The 24075-nt window shown below is 34.1% G+C and overlaps 2 protein-coding genes across 4 annotated transcripts in view; both read left to right on the top strand.

Moving 5' to 3' along the window:
• The first annotated feature begins 2803 nt into the window (after window positions 1–2803).
• Window positions 2804–16981, top strand: LOC138305932 (uncharacterized). Of its 3 annotated transcripts, XM_069246231.1 has the most exons (15): window positions 2804–3022; window positions 5853–5970; window positions 6249–6555; window positions 6762–6919; window positions 7470–7681; window positions 8363–8558; window positions 8972–9286; window positions 9782–9891; window positions 10231–10565; window positions 11139–12051; window positions 12854–12875; window positions 13887–14082; window positions 14848–14990; window positions 15470–15748; window positions 16046–16981. In XM_069246231.1, exons 3-15 carry the CDS (start codon window positions 6308–6310, stop codon window positions 16126–16128), a joined length of 3210 nt encoding a protein of 1069 aa, XP_069102332.1. In that variant the 5' UTR covers window positions 2804–3022; window positions 5853–5970; window positions 6249–6307; the 3' UTR covers window positions 16129–16981. The 3 variants fall into 3 exon arrangements, with proteins under 3 accessions (XP_069102332.1, XP_069102331.1, XP_069102333.1); XM_069246230.1 differs by having other exon boundaries at window positions 5853–6555; XM_069246232.1 differs by having other exon boundaries at window positions 5853–6555; window positions 8978–9286.
• A 6213-nt stretch (window positions 16982–23194) lies between these two features.
• LOC138306751 (death domain-containing protein 1-like) overlaps window positions 23195–24075 on the top strand; it is a 67690-nt gene continuing 66809 nt past the window's right edge. Inside the window, exon 1 of the mRNA XM_069247221.1 lies at window positions 23195–23396. The gene's annotated coding sequence lies outside the window, so the exon portion shown is untranslated. The remainder of the gene's footprint in view (window positions 23397–24075) is intronic.

Here is a 24075-nt window from a genome sequence, read left to right on the forward strand (position 1 = left end):
ATTCTCTTTCCATAGGGTGTTCTTACAGTTCGTGACTTTGAACAGACGATTTCACTTATTTCAACAACTCAAACGCAGCGTTCTCTGGTTCTGGTAGGCAACTGAATGTTTGGTCCATTGTTCTCTCCTTGCACTATTCTGCCTCCCCTTGCCAATAGCAGAAAGTGTATCCGGTCCATCACTGGGACCAGAACCGAACTCCATTTCCTCCTCATCATCAATAGCTTCGGTTGATGGAGTAGGCGATCTGGCGGCAAAACTAGGCCTGGACGGCTTTAATTTGAGTCGGCAGCAGTCTGGGCCTTATCTGTATCTGGAGGAGGTAGGGTGGGAGATGCAGCCCGTTCTTCTGCATCAACAGAACACTACTACCTCTACACCTGCTTCTTGAACATCGTTGTTTCTGCTACACGTGCACAATGCATTATCGATACATCACAAAAGTTCCAGTATTGCATATGTCATTGTTCCGTTGCATATCCGCAATGTTGGACAATTTACCTATTGTACCCCCTCATATGTGAACATCCGTTATCGGATTCGCTTTTGCTCTTGAAATATCAGCCATCGTTTGTCATCAACTTGATCTACGTTTGTTTGTTCAAATGACAAATTATCATCATTTGATAGTGATAGACACATTATTCAGAGCTTGTTCTGTTTCCTAGTGGTTGGCACCTTTCACTAAATTGCCTCAGTTTACGCGAAAAAAAGTTCAAGCTGAGGTGTCCAAATCGAAGTCATAACGAATGGGTTGGTATCCATGTACGTTCAGTCACTCAGTTGACGAAGCATGTTTCTTTTGTATCGGTCTGTGAAGTCGTTGGTTTACCACACCGGAGACCCGGGTTAGATTCCTGGTGGGACAGTTGACAGGAATATATAGATTCTAATTATATAAGGCTAGAACTAAAAATACAAAATAAAAAAAAAAAACCCCCCCCCCCCAAAAAAAAAAAAAAAAAAAAAAAAAAAATTGTTTGCAAACGTGAATCCGCGTAGTGGATTCTCATAAAAGTTTGCAAGCAAAAAATATTTCATAACCTGATGAAGTTAAAGATGCTCCACCGCTGACAAATGGTATTTTTTCGCTATCAAAAACAGGAGCAGACGATTTATTATTTTTTTTCAGTTACAAAATTACTTACTTTACACCATTACAACCATTGAAAAGTTTGTGCTTCTAATTTTACTTCAAGTTAGAAATCTGAAAAAAATAATTAATTGCATCCCGAAAAACTTCCGTGGCACTAGGCCTATATCCTATATGCAATGAAGTACTGTTTGCGCATGCACCAAAGGCAAAATACATTATTTTATATTATTTTTTTGTTGTTTTAATTACACATACTTATACACAATTAAACACCAATTATTGTTCAAATGATGAATATCATTTATGCTCTGTCGGCGGTAGAGCATCTTTAAAAAATAGTAACATCAATGTTTATAATTAGTTTTTCAGACTACTTGATATCATAAAATACATTTAAACGAACGATTCCATTGATTTTCCAATGGATTTTCTTTTCTAAATCAAACCGCAACGTCGACGTCTTTATTGTGACGTCATGACAACGTCTGGTTTTCGCACCATTCTCGGTTTTTTTTTCGTTTTTTGTTTTGTTTATAGTATATGATGAAATAAGAATTTGCCAACCAGGGAGTTGGATTAAGTATGAAAACAAATAAAAATAAATGATATGATTTTATAAGTATGTTTTTTTTAATTGACATGATAATGGTATACTTGGAAATGTAAACTAAATCTGGTATTGAATGCCATTCCCTTTCCTATGCAAAAATAAGTTTCTTGAAAACAACGATAACATAAAAATATACTGATGCTCCAAGATGAGGTTACAAAATCAAACAAGTGTAAGACTCCCTTTGTAATTTATGATAGCTGTGATGATTCATTTCGCAGTTTTGCCGTTTGGCGCAGTGATACTAAAGTATACGTAACGCGCGGTAATAATGACGACGGCGGGAAACATAAGACGACCCGCGTTATGAAAATTAACTTTAAATTATTTACATTCTCTTTTTAAAGATAAAAAGCCATTTCGGAAAGATAGTGGGCCTTTTTGATGCAGCCTGAGCAATATCACTAACATCCATAGGTCTGGTTTGTTTTCTACTTCTCATTATCACTCCTGTTCATCTATTTTTGTTGTTATTGGTGTTGAAGTATTTCCATAAATTAATAACACATATAATTTAATCAATATTAAAACAATTATAATACAAATAATAACAGTGTTAATAATTAGCTTGCAAGTATTTATTGAAAATGTTCTATTTATATACAATAGAAGACACCTGTTGGAGACCACCAATACATAGATAGCAGGTCGCAGTCAATTTTCTCAGACTATTCATTCAGGTTAAAGATAGAACGCATATTGTCACCTTCTTTTATCATTGTAACTTCCATATGTCAAGCTAACAAATCACTCGCTGCCGTATTAGGAAAGTATTGATATACCTTAGCGGTTGGCTATTATTATACGTCACCATTAAAAGAAGGGGCGACAGAAAGGTTATTTTATAAAACGATATCGAAATGAAATGATACGAATATTTTTACTTTAATGATTTATAAAATTGACCACGAAGTTATATTTTTAAAGAAAAAATACAATTACAAAAGTAAAAAATTATATCCGTCACACGGAACATTGGTACAATAAAATAACGATATATTGCGCTGATAATGTATTCCATTCAAAACCGGGTGTGAGTCTATCGATTTCCCCTAATGGGCCCATTTAAAGGGGAATTCCTATTCTCCGTCCCGACAAGACTTGTCATACTATAATTCCAACACTGAGAAATTTTAACCGACAAAAACATCCAAACTGGTGATCGATAGTTCTGCTGTGATTTTTTACACCATGATTGAAAATGCGCCCTAAATTTAGATTGAAGCTGATTTTTCTTACCATTTAGGATATATCTATGGAAGATACGGTGATGGTTGAAGCCTTGTGGATTTAGGACGGATATGTATAAGCTAAAGGTTAGTACACGGTTTTCACGGCGTTTGTTTACAAATGGCTACCCTCTTGTAACCCGACAAAGGTCGAAAGTGGTCATTTTATGTGAACAGTCAGCACGTCAATTGCAAGTATCATTTTATTATGAAAAATATTATGTACATTAATACGTGCATTCTTTGAGATGTTCTATAATAATATTAATATAAAATTGAGGTAATACAGTTGCTTATCATTAACATTATATAATAATATAATCCGATAGGATTGCAAAAACATAGCATTCCTGCAGGGGTTAGAACTCGGGATCCTCCGGTCACTAGATTAAGGTTCCTGCATGGCAAGTCGGGTTAGTTATTATTTCTTGATTGTTAACCATTGTCTACTGTCACGAGCAATTTGAAGAACCCAAATCCTTCCCTGGCTCAAGCTCTACTACTTGCAAGGTGTTTTAATATTGCTTTCAAAGTTGGTTTGTGTTGGCATGACTCCTATTGAGCTCTTCAGGACCTCTTTTAGTTTTAGCTCATTAATAACTCATATTATGTCATTTAATGATACATTTATTATCTTTTATGAAATATCCATTGAAATAAATAAAAAAGTTCACTTTTTTTTTAAATTTTTATCATTATGAACTTCACGTCGTTAGATCTTAGAAAAATCATGAAGATGTCATCATGTACCCTCAATTACCGAATGTATGACGTCATTGCGATAAGTCGTGAATGTGTCATTTATCACGTGGTAACAGTAAAGTAACAATAAACAACAACAATATTTGTTTTACATGCTGACATACATCAATTAAAATAGACTAGTCCACTATACGACAATACGTCATAAATGTGTTATATCACGAGGTATGATAAAGCATAAAGGTTTTATCATATAACACAATATCGGTAAATATATGATATATCTGCTGTCATATATATTACCACTACTGTATGGCTTTTATAAACATACGCATGTTAAACTTCTCTATCATATTACACAATATCGGTAAATATATGATATATCTGCTGTCATATATATTGCCACTACTGCATGACTTTTATAAACATACGCATGTTAAACTTCTCTATCGTATTACCCAATATCGGTAAATATATGGATCATATCAGCTGTCATATATATTGCCACTACTGTGTGGCTTTTATAAACATACGAATGTTAAACTTCTCTATCATATTACACAATATCGGTAAATATATGGATCATATCAGCTGTCATATATATTACCACTACTGTATGACTTTTATAAACATACCCATGTTAAACATCTCTAAAGACATATACCTTGAACTGTTTAAAGGTATTTTATCACACATAATATACCCCACGTTTGTTACTGAGGCAATAATTAGTCACATACTATACCCCACAATTGCTGATAAAACACTTTTATACATTCAAAAGGACATTTAAATCTCACGTGGATGTTTGAATTGGGTAGACATATGTAATAAACACACGTTTTCCATATCATGTCGGTAACGTTCTATAAAGCCTAAAGTGAACAAGAAGTGTCTTACAGGTACCTATAGTCGTACCGATCTAGATTGTATTGATTTATCTATCTGAATATTGTGTCTGGACAGGTATTTAGTCAGATAGTGCATGCTATTTGTCCTCATTCTTTTGTTGTCAATATTGAACATTTTCATATGTTCGCAAAAGTATAATATTGAATGTCTACAGTCATTAAGTAAATCAAATAAAAACAATACATTTTTTCCTGTAGATAAGGTATTCTAATATATGTTCAACCAAATGTGAAAAGAGTCTTTGACTCAACGTGTTATCGAACGTAAATAATACATTATATTTATTTATTGTTTATTATTATTGTTTTCTTTTACAGATGTATCAGTTTCATCTGTTATTATTCATATGTATTAATCTATATAATTACATCAGAGTTCAGTTATCAAATCAAGATTAAATATTTTCTCGGCAAAGAAACTTAACATAATTTTACGAAATGAAGTATATCCATTCTTTACCTAGTACATGCTCATTTTAGAGAAGATATAATTACAGAATTTTCAGCAAATAAGAATTTAAAATTTCGCTTGTTAAGAGATAAAGCTAATCATCCTTGGAACAACTGGGTCCAGATAGTTATCCTCCATAGCTTCCTTTGCAGTTTGCTTGCATTTTTGTCTATCAGATGTTTATTTCGTTAATTGAAACCTCCAAAAATAGCACGGACCTGATTTCACGAAACAAACTTAAAGATGCTCCACCGCTGACAAATGGTATTTTTGCACTATCAAAAACAGGAACAGACGATTTAGTATTTATCTTCAGTTACAAAAGTTACTTACTTTACACCATTACCACCATTGAAAAGTTTGAGCTTCTAATTTCACTTAAAGTTAAAAATATGAAAAATAATTAATTGCATCCCGAAAAAAATCCGTGTCACTATATCCTATATGGAATGAAGTACTAACTGCGCATGCACCAAAGGCGAAATAAATTATTTTATATTATTTTTTTTGTGTTAATTAGACATATATATACATGATCAAACACCAATTATTGTTAAACTGATGAATATCATTTATGCTCTGTCGGCGGTGGAGTATCTTTAAGTCCAAAACTGAATTAAGCCTTAAGTTTTCATATAAGTTATATAAGGAGAAAAACTTAAGTTTTGACTTAAGTCTACACTCTTGTTTCGAGAAATCGGAGCCTGGTCAATTGTTTGAATGCCTGTTTTCTGCCTTATTCTCCCATAATCATTCCTTCCTTAATTTAATTTCTTCATGCCTCCACTTCCTTTTATTAACCGTCAATATATTTTTGTTTTTACATTTATTGACTAATATTATTAATTTACAGGCATATGGAGAAGTCATGGCGACATAATCATCATCATGGAGACAGGCGGGTAACCATGAAATCCAGTTGCAACGCCTGGTAATATGGTGACATGGCGGCCTGAAAGAGCTAATATGAGGTGGAAACAACCGGGCATTAAAACACTGACAGTTGTTTGCTTTGGGGAGAATTCTGTAATAGAAATTTAAAGATGAACATTTTAATTGGATATCGTCCAATTTAATGAATGCCAGACTTTGGGAGAAGTTGCGATAATATATTCAACTTAATTGTTTTAAAATGCAGAAAAAATTTTATACTGTGGAGAATTCAATATGTGATGTCACATTACAAAATTATGCTATAATGCATTTGAGGTAAATGGCAAAAATTATATACTTAATATGCGCTAATTAGATAACCATCAATCAAGTAGAAGAAGAAAACGTCAGTGGTGAACCTGCCTACCAAACAAGATGGACAATAACGACTTGTTTCGGGCTGCCCAGACAAACGACATAAAGTTGTTTGAGAGGTGCATAGCTGCAGGTATTGACCCGCGGACAACCGGCGAGCGAGGAGAGACCATCATACACTACATCTCAATGAAGAACAGTTATGGACTTCTGTGCCACCTTGCCATTACTAAGGCTGACTTGGTAACAGAGCTAATCAACAAAGCAGACAATGACAGAGATTCGCCGATACATTGGTGTACCTTCAGGTAAATGCATAATGTATTTGTAAAACAGAAATATAACGTATATATGCATCTCATAATTGTACCAGATTATGTCTTGCCCCACTACGTTTTAATTCCGTCGTGTTATGAAAAACAAATGCATGCAAATATTCTGAATCTGTTTAGATTTACTATAAAAACAAAGAAGAAAAATAATTGTCATATTTTGATCTTTTATATGCTTACAGCTCCTCGCCACCTTTACGTATCTACGAGAAGATGTTGACTGTGGGGGCAGATCCCCTACAGCGGGACCAATGGAGCCAAACCTGTCTTGAGTTGGCCGTCACCAAGGGACGCAAGGATCTGGTCACGTTTATCAAGTGGCGGGACGCACATCCACAGGGTAGGGAGCGACCTTCTCATTCATGTATATAATTCACATGAGACTTAATGAAGATAGTGTTGTTTTATAAATAATACAGAAAAAAAAACTCCATCGAGCCACTGGCAATGTTTGTTTTCTTAAAAGAAGTTTATCAAATGTGGGTTCGATTCCACATATGTTGTTCAATTTTATCGTTACTCAAAAACTAGCGAAAGGAAAACAAACATTAAAAATTATTTAAACGCATATCGGTAATCAAAGAGTACCGTTGGGTACGTCGATAGAGCATTCATTTGCCTTGAATATTCACACCTTTTTGTTGTTTTGTTGTTACACCTTTCCATTTGTTCTTGCCTTGATTCAAAGATTCAAGACGACTTAAGAATCATTTCTCTAATTTGGAGGTTTTTGTTTGCTTGTTTTTCAACTCAACCCCAACTATTATTTTGCCTATCATCAAGTCATCTTTTATAGTTTTCAAAAGTCCAATGATTTGATCGATCCAAGATCCAAACCAATATTTTTTTCTTTGTAATAAAAGCATTAAAAGAAACTTTCTTCACAACAGGTCTACCCCAAGATATACAGGGCCTAGACAACATTTCAATACTTCAGTATATTAACACGTTCGGCAGTATGAACAGTAGTCACGCCCTGCTGTACGAGATGGCCATGAAGGGGAAGAAGGAGAAGTCATCACACATCCGTATTATCTTCCTTGGTTACCAGGGCGTAGGGAAGACAACTCTGTATTATCGCCTCACAGGTCAGAAACGACAGGTGAGGAACTCGTCACATATCCTTGGAAGTAGACAAGCCAACACTCCACTGCCCTAGGCCAATATTTGTGTGTTCTCTGTATGGTTGTGAGAATTTAAGTTTAAAGATGCTCCACCGCTGACAAATGATATTTTTTCACTATCAAAAACAGGAGCAGACGATTTAGTAGTTTTCTTCAGTTACAAAAGTTACTTACTTTACACCATTACCACCATTGAAAAGTTTGAGCTTCTAATTTTACTTTAAGTTAAAGATTTGAAAAATAATTAATTGCAACCCGAAAAAAATCCATACCACTATATCCTATATGGAATGAAGTATTGATTACACATGCACCAAAGGCCAAATAAATTATTTTATATTATTTTGTGTGTGTTAATTTTACATACATATACACGATTATACACCAATATTGTTCAAATGATGAATATCATTTATGCTCTGTCGGCGGTGGAGCCTCTGTAAACTTTATACTGATAACCAATTGCAGACTCTGTGAAAGGAGGAACATCAAGAGGTTATGCCCTTGCTCATTTTCAATTACAGTTAAGATAACGTACAGAAGATACAGGAAGAGAAATGATTCTTTAGTCATTTTCTGTACATCGATATAATTATCAAATATTTTTAAATATAAAATGGACTCCAAAAACACTGATTGTACAAATATCCCCTCAACAGGTGTTTTCAACAGATACGCTAGAGATCGTCCAGAACAGGTTAGTTATAGACCGACTGACGATGAAGAGGAAACTGTTAGAGGAAGGGCGGGAGCTGGAGACGAGTCTGGAGAGGATCAGGGATGTCGTCATAGGATCTATGACAGACCTAAATGCTGAAGCGTCGGAGGACGAGGTGGACGGACTACCGATGCCCAGTAAGATACGTAAAGTCAGGATATATCTACAAGTTAAAACAAATAAATTAAACATTTTATTTTTTAGATTATCAGTAAACGCACAATAAATATCGCAATTATTAAGCCATCACACGTATTCCTGCGTACGCATTCAGGTGAAAATGCTCTTTAAGACAACCAACCAGCCAGCCAAGCATTCCCTAAATGATCTTAGCAAATGATAGCCTTATTACATAATTAATACTACTATGCCAAACTTTCCTACTGCATAATCATACATGTTCAAATGTTACTAACAAGCCTCATGTTTTTCCAGATTTCAAATTTCTCTTTACACAATGAAATCACTGTTCTAGCAATAAGGTCCACTCAACTATGAACTATGCTTGTATCAATAAAAACCCTTTTTCTAAAGTTTCTTTAACATTTAGTTACAGATAGGAAGGTCAAACGTCCAGTGTCGGCCCGTACGGACAACAACAGTCTCCGGCCACCACCTACTGGCCTCAAGCGGACTCGTTCTGAACCGGACGCTATGGCGGACCTCCAAGCCGAGGCTGCCGTCCTCATGTCCAAGCGTCCCGGCGAGAGTTTCGGATCGTGCGGACAGAAGACATACGTTAGTGTGTTTGACTTCGGTGGAGAATCAATGTTCAGTAATCTCCAACACATATTCCTCAACTGTAACGCTGTAATACTACTCGTCTTCAGTCTACACAACTGCTTCGACGATAACGCAATATTTGGTAAGCGGTTCATTTTATAGTAGTCTTTGCTAATGTTGTTATTTGATTGAATTAGATAGGGGATTCCGTATTTGCATACTGCAGGGTTGACTTTCTTGTGGGCATATATCGATTGTGACGTCATGACTTAATGAGTAAATCACGCCGTTTTCTCTGACAAGTAGTATGTTACACTCCTGAATTATGACGTAACAATCAGTACCTACTGGCAAGGACAGATAACTGTAATATGCAAATGCGGACCCACGTAGCAGCGATGTTATGCAATGATGTTCGCAATTTTTCAGATATTTGGTCAGATGTACAATTTACAGTCTTTTGTTCTTTTAATACTGTGTGTATGTTTTAATTCAAGTAGATCCCAAACCATTAATTGATGCTTAAACATAAATTGTCATATTTAGTTTCAGTTTTCTATTTTGTTTAAGCCTTACTGTTTGTACGTTTTTTCTATAAAAAAGGATCTGAAATTATTTGTATCTCCATTTGTTTTAGAGAGAGTGTGTTTCTGGTTAAAGTTCATTGCCACATACTCGTGCCAAATGACGGAGACGTACCGCCCTCCAATCATATTAGTTGGAACGCACCTCGATCTCGTCGATAAGGTATTTTTTTTAACATTTTCTAGTTTCCGCATTGAAAATAAAAATAAATTACCTGGACATATTAGTTAAGCAATATTTGTGGTGAAAGCGTTAGAAAAATAAAAAAAAGAGTTTGTACAAACATGTTTGTATACTCTTGTATCTCAGGAAGTACTCTCGAAGATATTTTCGAAGTTATAGTTCGCATAGAAGAATCAGCAAACTGAAATAGAATCTCAAATGACTCAGTCGCTAGAGACCCGTATTCATTTACAGCACCGGTCAATATTTATGCGAATGAGTTTAATTTGGTCATTCAATGAAATGTGAGACTATATATGAATATTGTATTATTTACAGACAGAAGAAGCCGTGGTCAGCAAAGTAAATAGAGCTCTGAGGAACAATTCAGAAATAGCGCAGATCTACCAAAAACACGTGTTCAAATTCGTGACTGTTGACAACACCAAGGACGATAACTCTGGTAGTTACGAGGTTCTCTGGGGACACATTACCGCGGCTGCGCAGTACCAATCTCACTGGGGCCAGCTACTTCCGGGAAACTGGATAGCATTAGAGCGGGAAATAATGAGACTTAAAGTTCAAAGGAAAGTGATGACGTTTGAAGAGATTAGGATTATCGGAGAAAATCTGACGGTGCCACTGGATGAACTAGAAGTGAAGACAATGTTAGAGTACGTAAATATCACTGTTTTTCTTTTCGATTCATATACTTTATTTCTCAGCATTGTAAACATTTGTCATTTTGCACAAATATATCTTCTTATCGTGTTTTCAAAAGTCATCTTTTAATTAATGTTTTTTTGGTTGAGGCTTCTATCGTCATGGGTTGTGATTTGTGTGCATAAATAATATGGTTACTAAAGCAGTTTAGCATATAAATTGACACCAATGTACTGATATCGATATGATGTTCATAGCGAGAAGAAAACCTGCAAACCAACTTCCTTTCTCTTGTGACTTTCGTGATTTTACCCGATTAAGGTTAATTTGAGAGAGTTTATCTCCGCAAATTATTGTTTAATTTGGTAATATTGAAAGATATTTATTTCAATTCAGTTTGAAATCCGCGAGAATCAATCTCTGAAATTGATTTGAAGCTGAAATCGCGAATTGTAATAGGTTTATAGTATACTTTTCTTCATATGAGTACTCTGAATATTGACAGGTATAGTTGTAAAGTTAATATCTTTCCCGGTAATTTGTGTACTTAAATATTAATATCTATCTTTTACACTTCGTTTCAGGTACCTCCATATAATGCGTAGTATACTATGCTTCAATATGGACCTCCCGAAAGCCAAGATGATCCTAGATCCACAATGGATGGTGCAGGCCTTCCGGAAAATTGTAACAGTCGACAAATTCTTCGATAAGGTTCACGGCAAGAACCATCCACTACTGAAAGCATACCAACAGACTGGCAAGCTCACTATTGAGTTTATAGAGTATGTGTGGAAATCCGAACTAGGGTTCTTAGAATTCAAGGGAACGCTTCTTTACTATCTGGAACGCCTTGAATTACTGGTGAAACCTCTTCCGGAGAAAGGAGAATCAGCTGTGAATTACTACATCGTTCCTTGCATGTTACAGCAAGCCGACATTTCGGTGGTCAGGAATCTTCTCGAGGCCCCCGAAACGGTAAAAACAGCAACTTTAGTCTTTGACTTTCAAGGTAGATTTCTGCCTCCCGCCGTGTTCAACAAGATCATTGCATCTTGTATTCATAGATTTAAAGTGATGCAAGCACCAGATGGCTCTCTGTATCTCCAACAAGGGCTTGCATGCTTCGTGCTGAACCCGCGGTGGAATATGGTACTTCACTGCAAAGACTCGTGTATGAAGGTGACTTTATTTTCCCTGTCACGTGATAATCCGCAGTTCGAAACCGAGGCTGTCCCAGGAGAAGGGTATTCAATCCGTCGCATCCTGGAGGAAATTGTACAGGCAACACTCGATAGGAACCAACAAGATCACGTTGCCTACAAACTGTATCTCCATGACCATTTCCATATCTACCCAGGTCAAAAACTATTTGACCCTGATGACGTCATGAATACTATCACTGTGTCCTCTTCTACTGAGATGGATGAAGTGGATGCGTGTTTGCCCTCTTTGAAAAGATTAGATTATGACGTGTGGTTCCAATCCCCAGTACAGGTATTTAGATAATCCATAATGTTTCGAGGAACTCTCCGACGACGTAAATAAGATTAAAAGTTCGTAGCGGTTACAAAACTTCCGGCTCGTTATATGTGTCAACTTAACATGTGTTGAGCGGCTAACTGACATTTCAGAAAAGATATTTTTATTGCACTGAAACCATTCCCTCTGCTAATAAGCATGCGTTATGCTTTATCAATTTTCAATTCAGTAGATTGATATATTAAATACTTGGTAAACAAAATCTTTACCAAACATTTACTTCATAGCTATATAGCATCCACAATTCAGGTCGCCCGCGGTTGAAATCATTAGATAATATATAGTTTGTACTGTTTACATGAATCATAGACGTCTGAAATTTTAGGTTATTCTTCTTAAAGGCCCACTACCTTTCGTAATGGCATTTAATTTTCATATTCGGAAAGTTAAACAAGATTATATATTTTTGTTTAGTCGCAAAAATCATTAGCTTTAAGTTAATATTACACATACCATCACCTCGTAAGTAATTCAAGTAATATGAATAAAACGTTAATTTTCACAACGCGGGTTGTATTATGTTTCCCGCCGTCGTCCTAATTACTGTTGAATATCACTGTGCTAAACGGCAAAACAGCTAAATGAATCTTCACTGCATTTTGTTTGGTGTTGAAACACCATTTTATGCCATCAATATCAATTTTATTATGTTACAAAAGTTTTTAAGAAACTAATAATGTTTGCTTCGGAAAGTTATTGGGCTTTTAAGTTGATTTTAATGTTTCTCTTTTTTACTATATGTCTTTGCCTTTTTCAGACGCCTCGGAAAGAAAAGCGAGGTAAGTTCCCATGACCAATTTTAATGTCATTATATGGGTTATTACATCTATCACTTTCGTTATATCCACTCGTAACCCATTTCGTAGGAAGAGTGACGACACTGTGTGGGGCCGTGTATAATATGAGACAATGTAGCTTGGTCTTTTTACCACATTAAGATAAATCAATATGATCGAATAATTTTACGCTGTATTGACTTAAACGTTTAACGCCGTTTTTTTCCGTTTACTTAAATGATGCAGTATGCCTTTGATAAATTTTTTCTCTATTTTTTTCTTGAAGATTTATTAATATCGCAAATGACGTTAGAATATATTGAAGGTTTATTTCATGCTTGTGAGAGTTTCACGTTACCAATGAAAATCACGTTTGCATCTATTTCATAGAACATTAACAATGATGTAATACTGTAACCATAATTTCACACACAAACATTTTAATTTTTATTAAATCTTGTATCTTGTGCCATGTTTGAATCTTCCTTTATCAGAGTTAAGTCACCATATATCATCAATTGTGAAAAATAACTTGAGAATTTATTTAACGTGTTAAATTAATTCATTGTACACCTTGCTGAATATTAGATATTTTACCACTGATTTTATACTGTAAACGGTCTTATATTCGGGGTATATGTTATTTTAGCGGTAGTTTTATTTTAACGCTTTTCCTGCTATCTTTGTCGCGCTAATAAATATTCAGATCAATTCTGTATTACTTTTAACCATTTGGAAGACTTTTGTTATAAGGTATTTCCGGAAATGAATCACCTAATTTCGCTAATTTATATCCGCGGGAATAAAGCATAACTTACAGATTTTTTCAGTAATTTTTTTAAGTAAATACGTGTACAATGATTTTCAATGATTGACATTCTGTTTTTATTTCTCTTCCACAAAAATGGGACAAATGCATGATAACGCATCAATACGTGACGGACGTCCAATGGATATTGGATTGTTTACCACAGATTCAATGACTGACATGCTGTTTTTACCTCTCTTCTACAGACGTACAACAGAACAGGAAGCTTGACCGATGTCTGAGTCCCAGGGAGATGGGACGCGTGGCCAAATACATAGGGACATGTTACAGTATCTTCTTCACTGTCCTCGGTCTGGAGGATAACACCATCGATCACATCCGGTTACAATATGGCCACTTTCACTTCCGGTCACAAGTCACCAAGATGTTCATCGTCTGGAGGTATATACGTACATGTACTTATAAATCAACTGTCTAAAACAATAAAAAACAGGAATTATCGCATTTCAATTAATTGTTTGGTATTATTTGAGTATAAGTATAGCATGACTGAAAAAAATATTTATCTTATTGGTTCGGCCGACTTGAAAGATTCCTAAGATTACCATAAGTTCCAGTTTTCAGATTAGTCAAGTTATGCAGTATACAGGCTAATGACTATTCATTACAAATATACTGGGATAAACCAATTTGTGTAGAACAGGTACGTTTTCGTTTGTACAGGGCTCAATTTAGACAATGTTTTTGTAGTGCTTTTTGTGGTTCGGTCAATCATGACGAGAACTACGGCCATGTGCTCTCACGTTTTAGAACAGTTCCGGAAAGGGCGATATCTCTATAAGCCAAACACATTAAGGTCTAAATACATCAATTGACTTGAGAACTTAGCAACACAATGCTACAATGTCTTTGTTATAAGATATTAGTGTGTCATATCAAATTAACCGAAGTCCATTAATTTGTTGCTCCTTGTCGATTCTAAAACATGTTAATCTAGTTTTGCTACACACTATATAATGTATTTCTTGTAGTTTCTATCAAATTTATTTAGCCAGGTAGAAAGTTTACATTGCCGTTTTGACACTTTTTGTTTAACAAACATATAATTTGTGGATTCTTCGCAAAGAGCAAAACTATATTAGTGTTTTAAGTGATAATATATCAAATACATTCATCATCTTATTACAATTTCCGTTTCTACCATAGGAACAAGAAGAAGAGCAAAGCGACGCTGTTGGAAATCGTCAAAGCTATGGAATTCAGTGAACTCAGTGCAGACGACATGTTGGACGAAATCCAATCTGATTCTTTCCTCATACAGACGGCCTCCAAAATGACCTACCCAGATGGTAAGGAAGGGAATGAGATACCATATGGATTTATCTGTATATTTATGTATTTTCATTTGTGAAAAAAAATCGAGAATAGTTTGTTTCACGCAATATTAGTATAATTATAAGAATTATCAGTTTATTCATGGTAACAGATTAACTACGACCAATAAAAGCGTTAGTCCCCAGAGAGCGTTTTATGGTGTCTATTTAAGATTGTTCCATCAATACAATGCAATTCTGAATTATTGTTCTGTTCGAGTTCATTCAAGCAAAATTATTCTTCGTTAATATTGAACTCAAAACACCTCGGTAAATCATTATATGATCTCAGTACTAGAATTCATATTTAAAAATATTTTCTGTAAAAAATGTAATAGAATTAGGCAAAAGGTAACGCCCTCGCCTGGTATTTGAATTAAGTTGTATATTACAATCAAAATTATAGGTATGTCGTTATGAACAAGACCTTTCTTTAGTTAATGTAACTTTTTCAGATATTGACCTATCACTGAAAATTCAGATGTCGTGCCCCACGGACCGTGACACATGGACGTTTGCAGAGTGTATCGGCAATATGTACTTTAACGCCATGATCGAGCTCGGTTTGAAAAACCAGTGTATAGAAAGGGCGGAAATGGATCACCGGAACAAAGTTCTGTATGTTATACACGCCCTGCTGACGGAATGGGTCAAAGAGCAAGGGTCAGAGGCCACCATTCTCAAACTCTATCTCGCATTGGAGGAGAGTCAAGGTGATTGCCTCGAATTCACTGGTGAGTTTTTGTGTAAAGATCAGTAAACGATACGGAAGATAATGATCACAATGAAGACAATGCTATTGATGTTTTTTTTCTTTTCATTTTAACAGAATATAAAAGTATAATCATTTATTTAATTTGACCCTTTTCCAAATGTATCATTATCTTGCGCCATTCTTAAAAAATCAAGTGTGATACAAATCATAAGAAATATTGACGAAAAAATGAAAAAAAATTAATGTCATTTTTAAAATAAAGAGCATCCATTTTATTTTTTGTATGCACTGATTACATACTCTTTTGTTTATTCAGATGGGGTAAACCACAACCGGAGTGTACAGAACCTAGTTGAGGACATCAGCGTTTCTAGAGAAATCTTTATGACGTCATCGTGACGTCACACATGGATGTCGAAAGTCAAACTTCGATATCCTGATAACAGATGTAAATACATTATTAATGAACAGTTATTTTATATTGTAATGCAATGATTCCCAAATATCGCCTGTGAGTTCTGGGCATTTTTTGTGTTATAGATCAGAATGGACAGTCACAATCATAAAATATTCAACTGTCAATCAAAACCTGCAGTGAATTTTGTTCTACAGAAATTACTCATGTAGTCGGTTTATACATCGTTTGCAGCTTTACTATTGCAGAATTTTGTACGTATCCAAGAAATGTACATGCTTTCATGTAGACATGTAGAATAACGTTTTCGTGATGCCAAGCCAGTTTGAAAAAGCGTGATATATTACATATAAACCGTCGTTAAAACCTGATAAATATTAAATAATATTCAGTAAATGCATGGATTATACAGGGTTTATTTTCGTTGAAATCATGCAGCTGATTTTTTCAGCGCTTTTAACATTTTAACATATTTTTATCAGCAATGCCATTTCAACATCTACAAGTTATTTCTATTGTCAGCGTCAATTTATTTCATTCAACGTGCCTCTTCGTTGACAAAAATTAATCATATTTTTCACGCACACGAAGTAATACCGTCTCACAAGAGGGAATGGATCAGTGTAACGAAGTGACCCTCGTTTAATTTCTATAAAGGTGTTGAATTGGTTTCTGAGAGATAGTATGCCTATAAAAAGTGTGTTTCTAATGGCTCAATAACTGCCCCTCCCCCATTTCGCCATTGTATTTGATTTTCGACACTATTGAAAAAATAATTTATATGTTTTGTAACCTATAAAATCAATTAAGAAGTTAAAGCTCCATAACATGAATTTATTCAAGTAGTTTGTTTTCTGTTCAATCGATGAAAAGACGATATGCAATGTATATGTTTAAGCGTGGTCCTGTGATTTTCCTTACAAAGAAGATTGAATTATCACGTTGGAGTGCACGTGTATTAAGGTGCCAATTGTGATCTTCTTTTTTTAATGTCAAACACTTACTAACGTTGCACATTTTCGAATTATAAAATAGGTATGTGATATGACTTTTTAAATTAAAGATCATGATCACCGTAGCCCTTGAATTATCTTTAATTATATCACCTACGGATAAACAGCATATATACACCGTAATAACTAATTAAAAATAACATGTTTTCAGTATGATTAAATATCTGTCTTTCTTGAAGTCATTCATTGTGAACATTTATAAGCATTCGATTTAAAAGTGATATGGATCCAAATAAAGCTACAGGAAAATATAGTTAACGCCTATCAATATCGCATAATGAAATAAATAAAATACACATCACAGAACAAATAATGAAGTTTTTACTTCACTCTACCATTATCAACTAACATTTGATTTCAATTCTAAGTTTTCACATATCCTAAATAATTACATTTACCATTTGTTTTTTAAATTTTAAATCTATGATATAGATGTTGTGTATTGAACCTCGACTTGCATTGAAATGTAGTATTTTATGCAAACTTGTTATATTTGAAATAAAGTATATATTCACGTTTTTGTAATACAGTTTTGTCTTGCTTTTCATGGATGCATGTTTATCACTCCTGCAATAGTTCATTTTGCCCGTGTTTTACCTTTGTTCTATACTGAATCTATAAAGTTTAAAGTCTCTTGTATCATGAATTCTAATTATTCTGACTAACTGACCTTCGTGATATTGTAATGGTGGTCTTAAAGATGCTCCACCGCCAACAGAGCATAAATGATATTCATCATTCGAAAAATAATTTGTGTTTAATCGTGTATATAGATGCCTAATTAACACAAGAAATAATATAAAATAATTTATTTCGCCTTTGGTGCATGCGCAATCAGTACTTCATTTCATATAGATTATAGTGCCACGGATTTTTTTCGGGATGCAATTAATTATTTTTCATATTTTTAACCTGGAGTAAAATTAGAAGCTCAAACTTTTCAATGGTAGTAATGGTGTAAACTAAGTAACTTTTGCAACAGAAGAAAAATACTAAACCGTCTGCTCCTGTTTTTTATAGTGGAAAAAATACCATTTGTCAGTGGTGGAACATCTTTAAATTCAGCTTTTATTACTTTGTAAAAACAATTTCAAGATCCGACTAACTCGATTCATTTCATTAATCCCACCAAATTTCATATTTTAGTAATGGACCTCACTTGGTTGGAAAATTCGGTTGGTTTGTGATTATAAAGTCGTTTGTATATAACAACCAACTAAATGAAAAAAAGAACTTCGAAATGACCCCTGTGTATATATATATACAAGATTGAGCCCAGGATAGAATTTTGACCCGGCCACTGATTGACTGATTAATTATGAATATCAAAAGTAAAAATATTTTCTGACAGGTAATAATTCCTACATGTCAATGATGTGCATTTTGAAATCCAGATTGAAATTAGGTTCAAAATATCAATTTTGATAATGAATAGGTAGGTACATTATAATTTCAGGATTTATAGTGCAAAATGCCCCTCAAAATAGCTACCCTGGTTGTTGTTTGAGCTGAAGAACTCAAACTTTTTTTCTATCTAGTGTTATATGAAAACCTAGACTTGAATTATAGCACACAATAGCTAACTAATATTCAGCTGTTTTAATAATACATTACAAAGCTTAAACACTGTGGTCTATGTAAAAGTATTTAGTTAGTTAGTCTCTATACAGTCTTAGAGCCGATGTTGATCGGGTCACGGCATATACTTTAAACATATAAAACCACATAATAATTCGCACAGCTCCGGAGTCTTTACAGGGAAATGTACAAATAAATACAATAAAATGTACACATAAATACAATACAGATTTTTAAACATTTTAAAACAGTTAACATGGATTGCTTCCCTTCCTTCACAAAATATGTACACTAATTCACAAGATTTTCTTTTTTCTTTACATAGTTAAACACCCAGTCCTTTCTCGTTCACATGTCACATCAAGGCCGTGGGTACGTATATTGTATGTCTTTCAGATAGTCTGTTACCCAAGCAAGCGCCAGATGAGCATACATTTCTATTTCTTAATTTAGTTAGTTTAGTTTTATTAGTTTAACGTCCTATTAACAGCCAGGGTCATGTAAGGACGTGCCAGGTTTGTTGGTTGAGGAAAGCCGGAGTACCCGGAGAAAAAACCACCGAACAGCGGTCAGTACCTGGCAACTGCCTCACATGGGATTCGAACCCACATCACAGAGGTGGAGGGCTTGTGGTATTATTTGTATTTCTTATAAACGTATGAATCAGATGTATACTAGTATATAAATCCACATAAATTACCACATTTAATGAAGAAAAAAACCAACAATACTCTATCAGAAAGAATGACCATACTGGCATCGTTAAACCGTCAAAGGCAAAATACAATTAAAAACAAAATCAATTTAAGTACATTTTAAATGTTCTGTGATAAATGTACTGTATAGATCCAAATATTCGCTTGGATTTTGATTTTGCTAAATTCTACACCCGCGGAATTTAACAACAATACAATATGTGAAACTAATAAGCTTACTATCTACATAATAACAAAATCCAAACATATATTTATATGTATTAGTCTTGTAAGAGGAAAGCGCAAAAATATTTTAACGAAGTGGTTAGGAAAAGTAAGCATTCCGTGAGTATTTTTTTTTCAAAATTATATGAGGTTTTATTTCCTTACTTCTAAAACGCAATGTTATGTTCTTATGACATTAAATGTCAACCTCTTTTTCAGTTATTACATTACAATGATGTCTCCGGATGGCCTTTGTCTTTATTGTATAAGCGTGTGAGGTAACGTAATTCCACACACTGATCACGATATGACTTACGTGAACTATTGTTAGTGTCTTTTTGTTGTGTGGGCCAAGGACAGAATGATGTCGCCAAACGTCTCTAAAACATAATAATATATACAATAAAAGAGTTAGAAACTATTTTTATGTATATATATATATAAGTTGCGATGCCACAAACATATATACACATCACTCTTCAACTGGGGGAATCAAATATTTGTACTGTTAAAATACTTAATTAGGAACCATCGTTAGCCAAAAAAATGTATGATTAATGATATCAATAATACCTAGCAATTCATTATAATCTGCTCTAGCGGGTTCTGTGTTAATTGTTACGACGTTATGTTTGTTATAAATACCACACATTATCAACCAAAATTAAGGTATTACAGAATAACACTGAAATATTTAAATATTATATCTAAATGATCTAACAAATGTTCTGAGGCCATGAAGTGTACAATGGTATTTTCTGCTCCTGCTTAACACTCAGCAGTAGAAAGACTGGTTCGTCCGTTGTCATTATAATATGACCGGAGAGGTGTGCTGTTCGTTATCTTTTAGTTTGGTGGCATGCTTCAGTGAGATAGCACTATAAAATTGACAAAAGTTCTATTATTACAAGATTACAGCACGAATACCGGTATACTGCAGTCTTAAAAATAAACTGACAAAATAATGATTTTTTTGACAAAATGCTTTAGTGAGATAACAGTATAAAATAGACTTGTTATATTTCTACAAGCTAGTATCACTCATACTGTGTAGTTGTTATATTACTACAAGATAGTGTCACTCATACTGTGTAGTTGTTATATTACTACAAGTTAGTATCACTCATACTGTGTAGTTGTTATATTTCTACAAGCTAGCATCACTCATACTGTGTAGTTGTTATATTATTACAAGCTAGTATCACTCATACTGTGTAGTTGTTATATTACTACAAGTTAGTATCACTCATACTGTGTAGTTGTTATATTTCTACAAGCTAGCATCACTCATACTGTGTAGTTGTTATATTACTACAAGATAGTATCACTCATACTGTGTAGTTGTTATATTACTACAAGATAGTATCACTCATACTGTGTAGTTGTTATATTACTACAAGCTAGCATCAGTCATACTGTGTAGTTGTTATATTACTACAAGTTAGTATCACTCATACTGTGTAGTTGTTATATTACTACAAGCTTGCATCACTCATACTGTGTAGTTGTTATATTATTACAAGCTTGCATCACTCATACTGTGTAGTTGTTAAATTTCGCGGTTTACTGTCTTGATTTTATTCGCGGGGGTTTATTTTCGCGGTGTCCTCCTAGCCTTTTCAGGCACCTATACAGTATACAAAACATCGCCTACAACACTATAAAAATAATAGTACGTCCTAGAAGTTAATACGACGTTAAGATATATGAAACCAAGCCAAATTAAATCTGTACATTTCTAGTTCAATTCTAAACAAAGTTCATAGATGCATAGGTCTTAGCCGGTACAATTATCTCGACTTGGCCGATATCAATAGTTCACATCGATTACCTACTTAGGCTGTTGACTGTCTGGTTGTATAAGGTCTGATTGTAATGCTGAATAATGCTTAATTGTTTGGTGCCCGAGTTCCGCATGTTAAATGTCCCGTTTATCAAAACATGACCGGCTGTTATACACCAAGTTAAAACGACAACATTTATGGTGACATATAGTTAACAATATTGGTCGTTTATTGTGCAAGTATGTTTGGACGATCAGCAAAGATGTACCTCAAAAATATTTTTTATTATACAGTAAAAATGGTCCTATGATAACGGTTTATTCAAACATAATTTTATGACATTTTCCGCCTTAATTCATAAAACATATGTTGTAAAAATTGACGTAATTCGGAAAACCGGTTATACTGACCACATATATATGCTAGTCCCGGTGTCATCCAGTTAAGATAAAATGCACTGTATATCAAATATCGATAACGGCAATCTAATAATTGTGCAACGTCGATATACATGTATAACATGCTTATTATCCTAATGCCTGGACGTATATTTTGGAATCAATATATCAGTCACATCTTATTTGATTAAAGATGCTCCACTGCCGACAGAACATAAACAATAGTTATCGTTTGGACAATAGTTATAGATATTTTTTGTCTGTACAATCAGTAACCCATTCCATATAGGTCATAAGGCCATGGATTGTTTTCGGCATAAAGTTCATTTTTTAAAAATAATTTTATTCTGAAGTAAAATCGGTAGCTCAAACTTATCTTAAATCTTTATTTGTATATTGCAAATTTTTTATCTTCTGAGGGAGAAAACAACTTGAATTTCGCTCCCAAAATAATAATGTAACAATCGATACCTACCCGCAAGGGAGCTAACTGTATAATATGCAAAGACGGAATAGTATAAAGTAAGTAACTTTTATCACTGAAGACATGTACTTATTTGTCTGTTCCTGTAGTTGATAGATAAGAATGGCTCTTCTAGGGGGTGAGTCACCTTTAAATTTAGTGTCAACGTAATTCTTTGTGAGGTTTTAATATGATTGAATAAATAACAATTTATTTTGTTGCATTGGTTTTAAAATCATCTTTCAATCCTCTCATTATATCTTAAAATTATAAAACTTGATGACAGCAATTATTTACAGTATGTATGATTTCGACCATTTTTCATATAACGTTGGCACATATCAAATTAAAGAGATAAGAAGATCACCCTTTTCACTCAAAATGTGTAATCACTAGTGTGAGAATGCCATTTTATCGTATTTGTATTAAATCTATATCATGTTCCCAGCGGTGAAGTATTTTCTTTTATCTGATATTTCATTTTGCCGACACATTAAACGACGTGGAAGTGAACTATATAGAACCTATCTCAAGTATTATATTTCAAAATAACGGCGCTTTAAATTCCCACCAAACAATACACAATGGTTCTGTACATGGCCCCTATAGGTCAATAAGACGTCCCTAAATAAGTCGCCATTATTGGATTCAGGCACTGTTGACATTTTCACATTTTGTAAACATTTAGGTTAAACCCAACATCACTCCAGTTTACATACTAAAGCGTACCTGTATTTACCTGTGGCGATGTGTGCTCTATTCATTGCAGTCTAAATACAATCCTTACCTTGTACCAATATAAATATAAATCTACACGCCTAGGTATTGCTTGTGTTGATAACGGACTAGTGTTATTCTGTTGTTTCCTCTGTAGGAGAAAAAGCATCTTTGTTAAATGATTGTGAGTATTTTACCTGAGATATTTACCTATTTACCTGTGATATATATATTCGGTGTTTATTTTTAGATATCCGTATTAATATATACCAGTAGGAGTAATGTGTATTGGCAGTACTTAGTAGATATACCAGGAAACAACCGGGACTTCATCAGTGATCGGGGTTAAAGTTCACCGTGTTGGGATATCTACTAACAGGTAAGTTCATTAAATTATATCAAATGTTCATACCATATTTCATTTCTGTTGAAAACATGTCACTTTTTATACCATTTAGCATATAATTCAAAGGGTTAGAGTCAAGGGGACGCATATAACCCGGTATCCGTTCATAAAAATTTCTACCACTTTTTTGTAGTTTTTTGACACTTTTTATAGAAACTGTTTTGCATATCATTGACCTCAAAGGGTTAGAATCATGGGGTCCCATTTAGCTCTGTATTCTTTATTATATGTCATATCATGTGGTACAACATTAGAAATAAGGTCATACTATACAAAGGAAATACCATTTGTTCTGGCATTTACGTCAATTAATTCTTTATATGAATATTTCTGTAGTAGTGTTTGATATGTCAAAAATCATTAAAGCGTATACAATACTTGTTAAATGGTTCTTAACCATTCTAAACATTCCGTTTTACATTATATTTATTTAGTAAAGAATTGTTAATTTGAATTGGATTTCAATTCAATATATAAACATAAGGTCTATATGAAAACCTCTTGCTTTGACTCTAAGATTCCGAAGGTTTTATTACTTTTTACAGTAATCTGTGTACAACAGACTTGCGTTTGTAAGGATACAGCGTTAACAAGAACATACCGTAGTCGATATTACTTATTTGACCCATAACCAATTCATAATTTATATTTG

Source organism: Argopecten irradians, chromosome 13 (genome assembly GCF_041381155.1).
Source record: "Argopecten irradians isolate NY chromosome 13, Ai_NY, whole genome shotgun sequence".
Taxonomy (NCBI): Eukaryota; Metazoa; Mollusca; class Bivalvia; order Pectinida; family Pectinidae; genus Argopecten; species Argopecten irradians.

Coding starts and splice junctions, on each gene's coding strand:
- LOC138305932 (XM_069246230.1), top strand. CDS start 6,308: ATGGACAATAACGACTTGTTTCGGGCTGCCCAGACAAACGACATAAAG. Junction 9,287..9,781: donor CGACGATAACGCAATATTTG/GTAAGCGGTTCA, acceptor CATTTGTTTTAG/AGAGAGTGTGTTTCTGGTTA. Junction 9,892..10,230: donor ACCTCGATCTCGTCGATAAG/GTATTTTTTTTA, acceptor TATTATTTACAG/ACAGAAGAAGCCGTGGTCAG.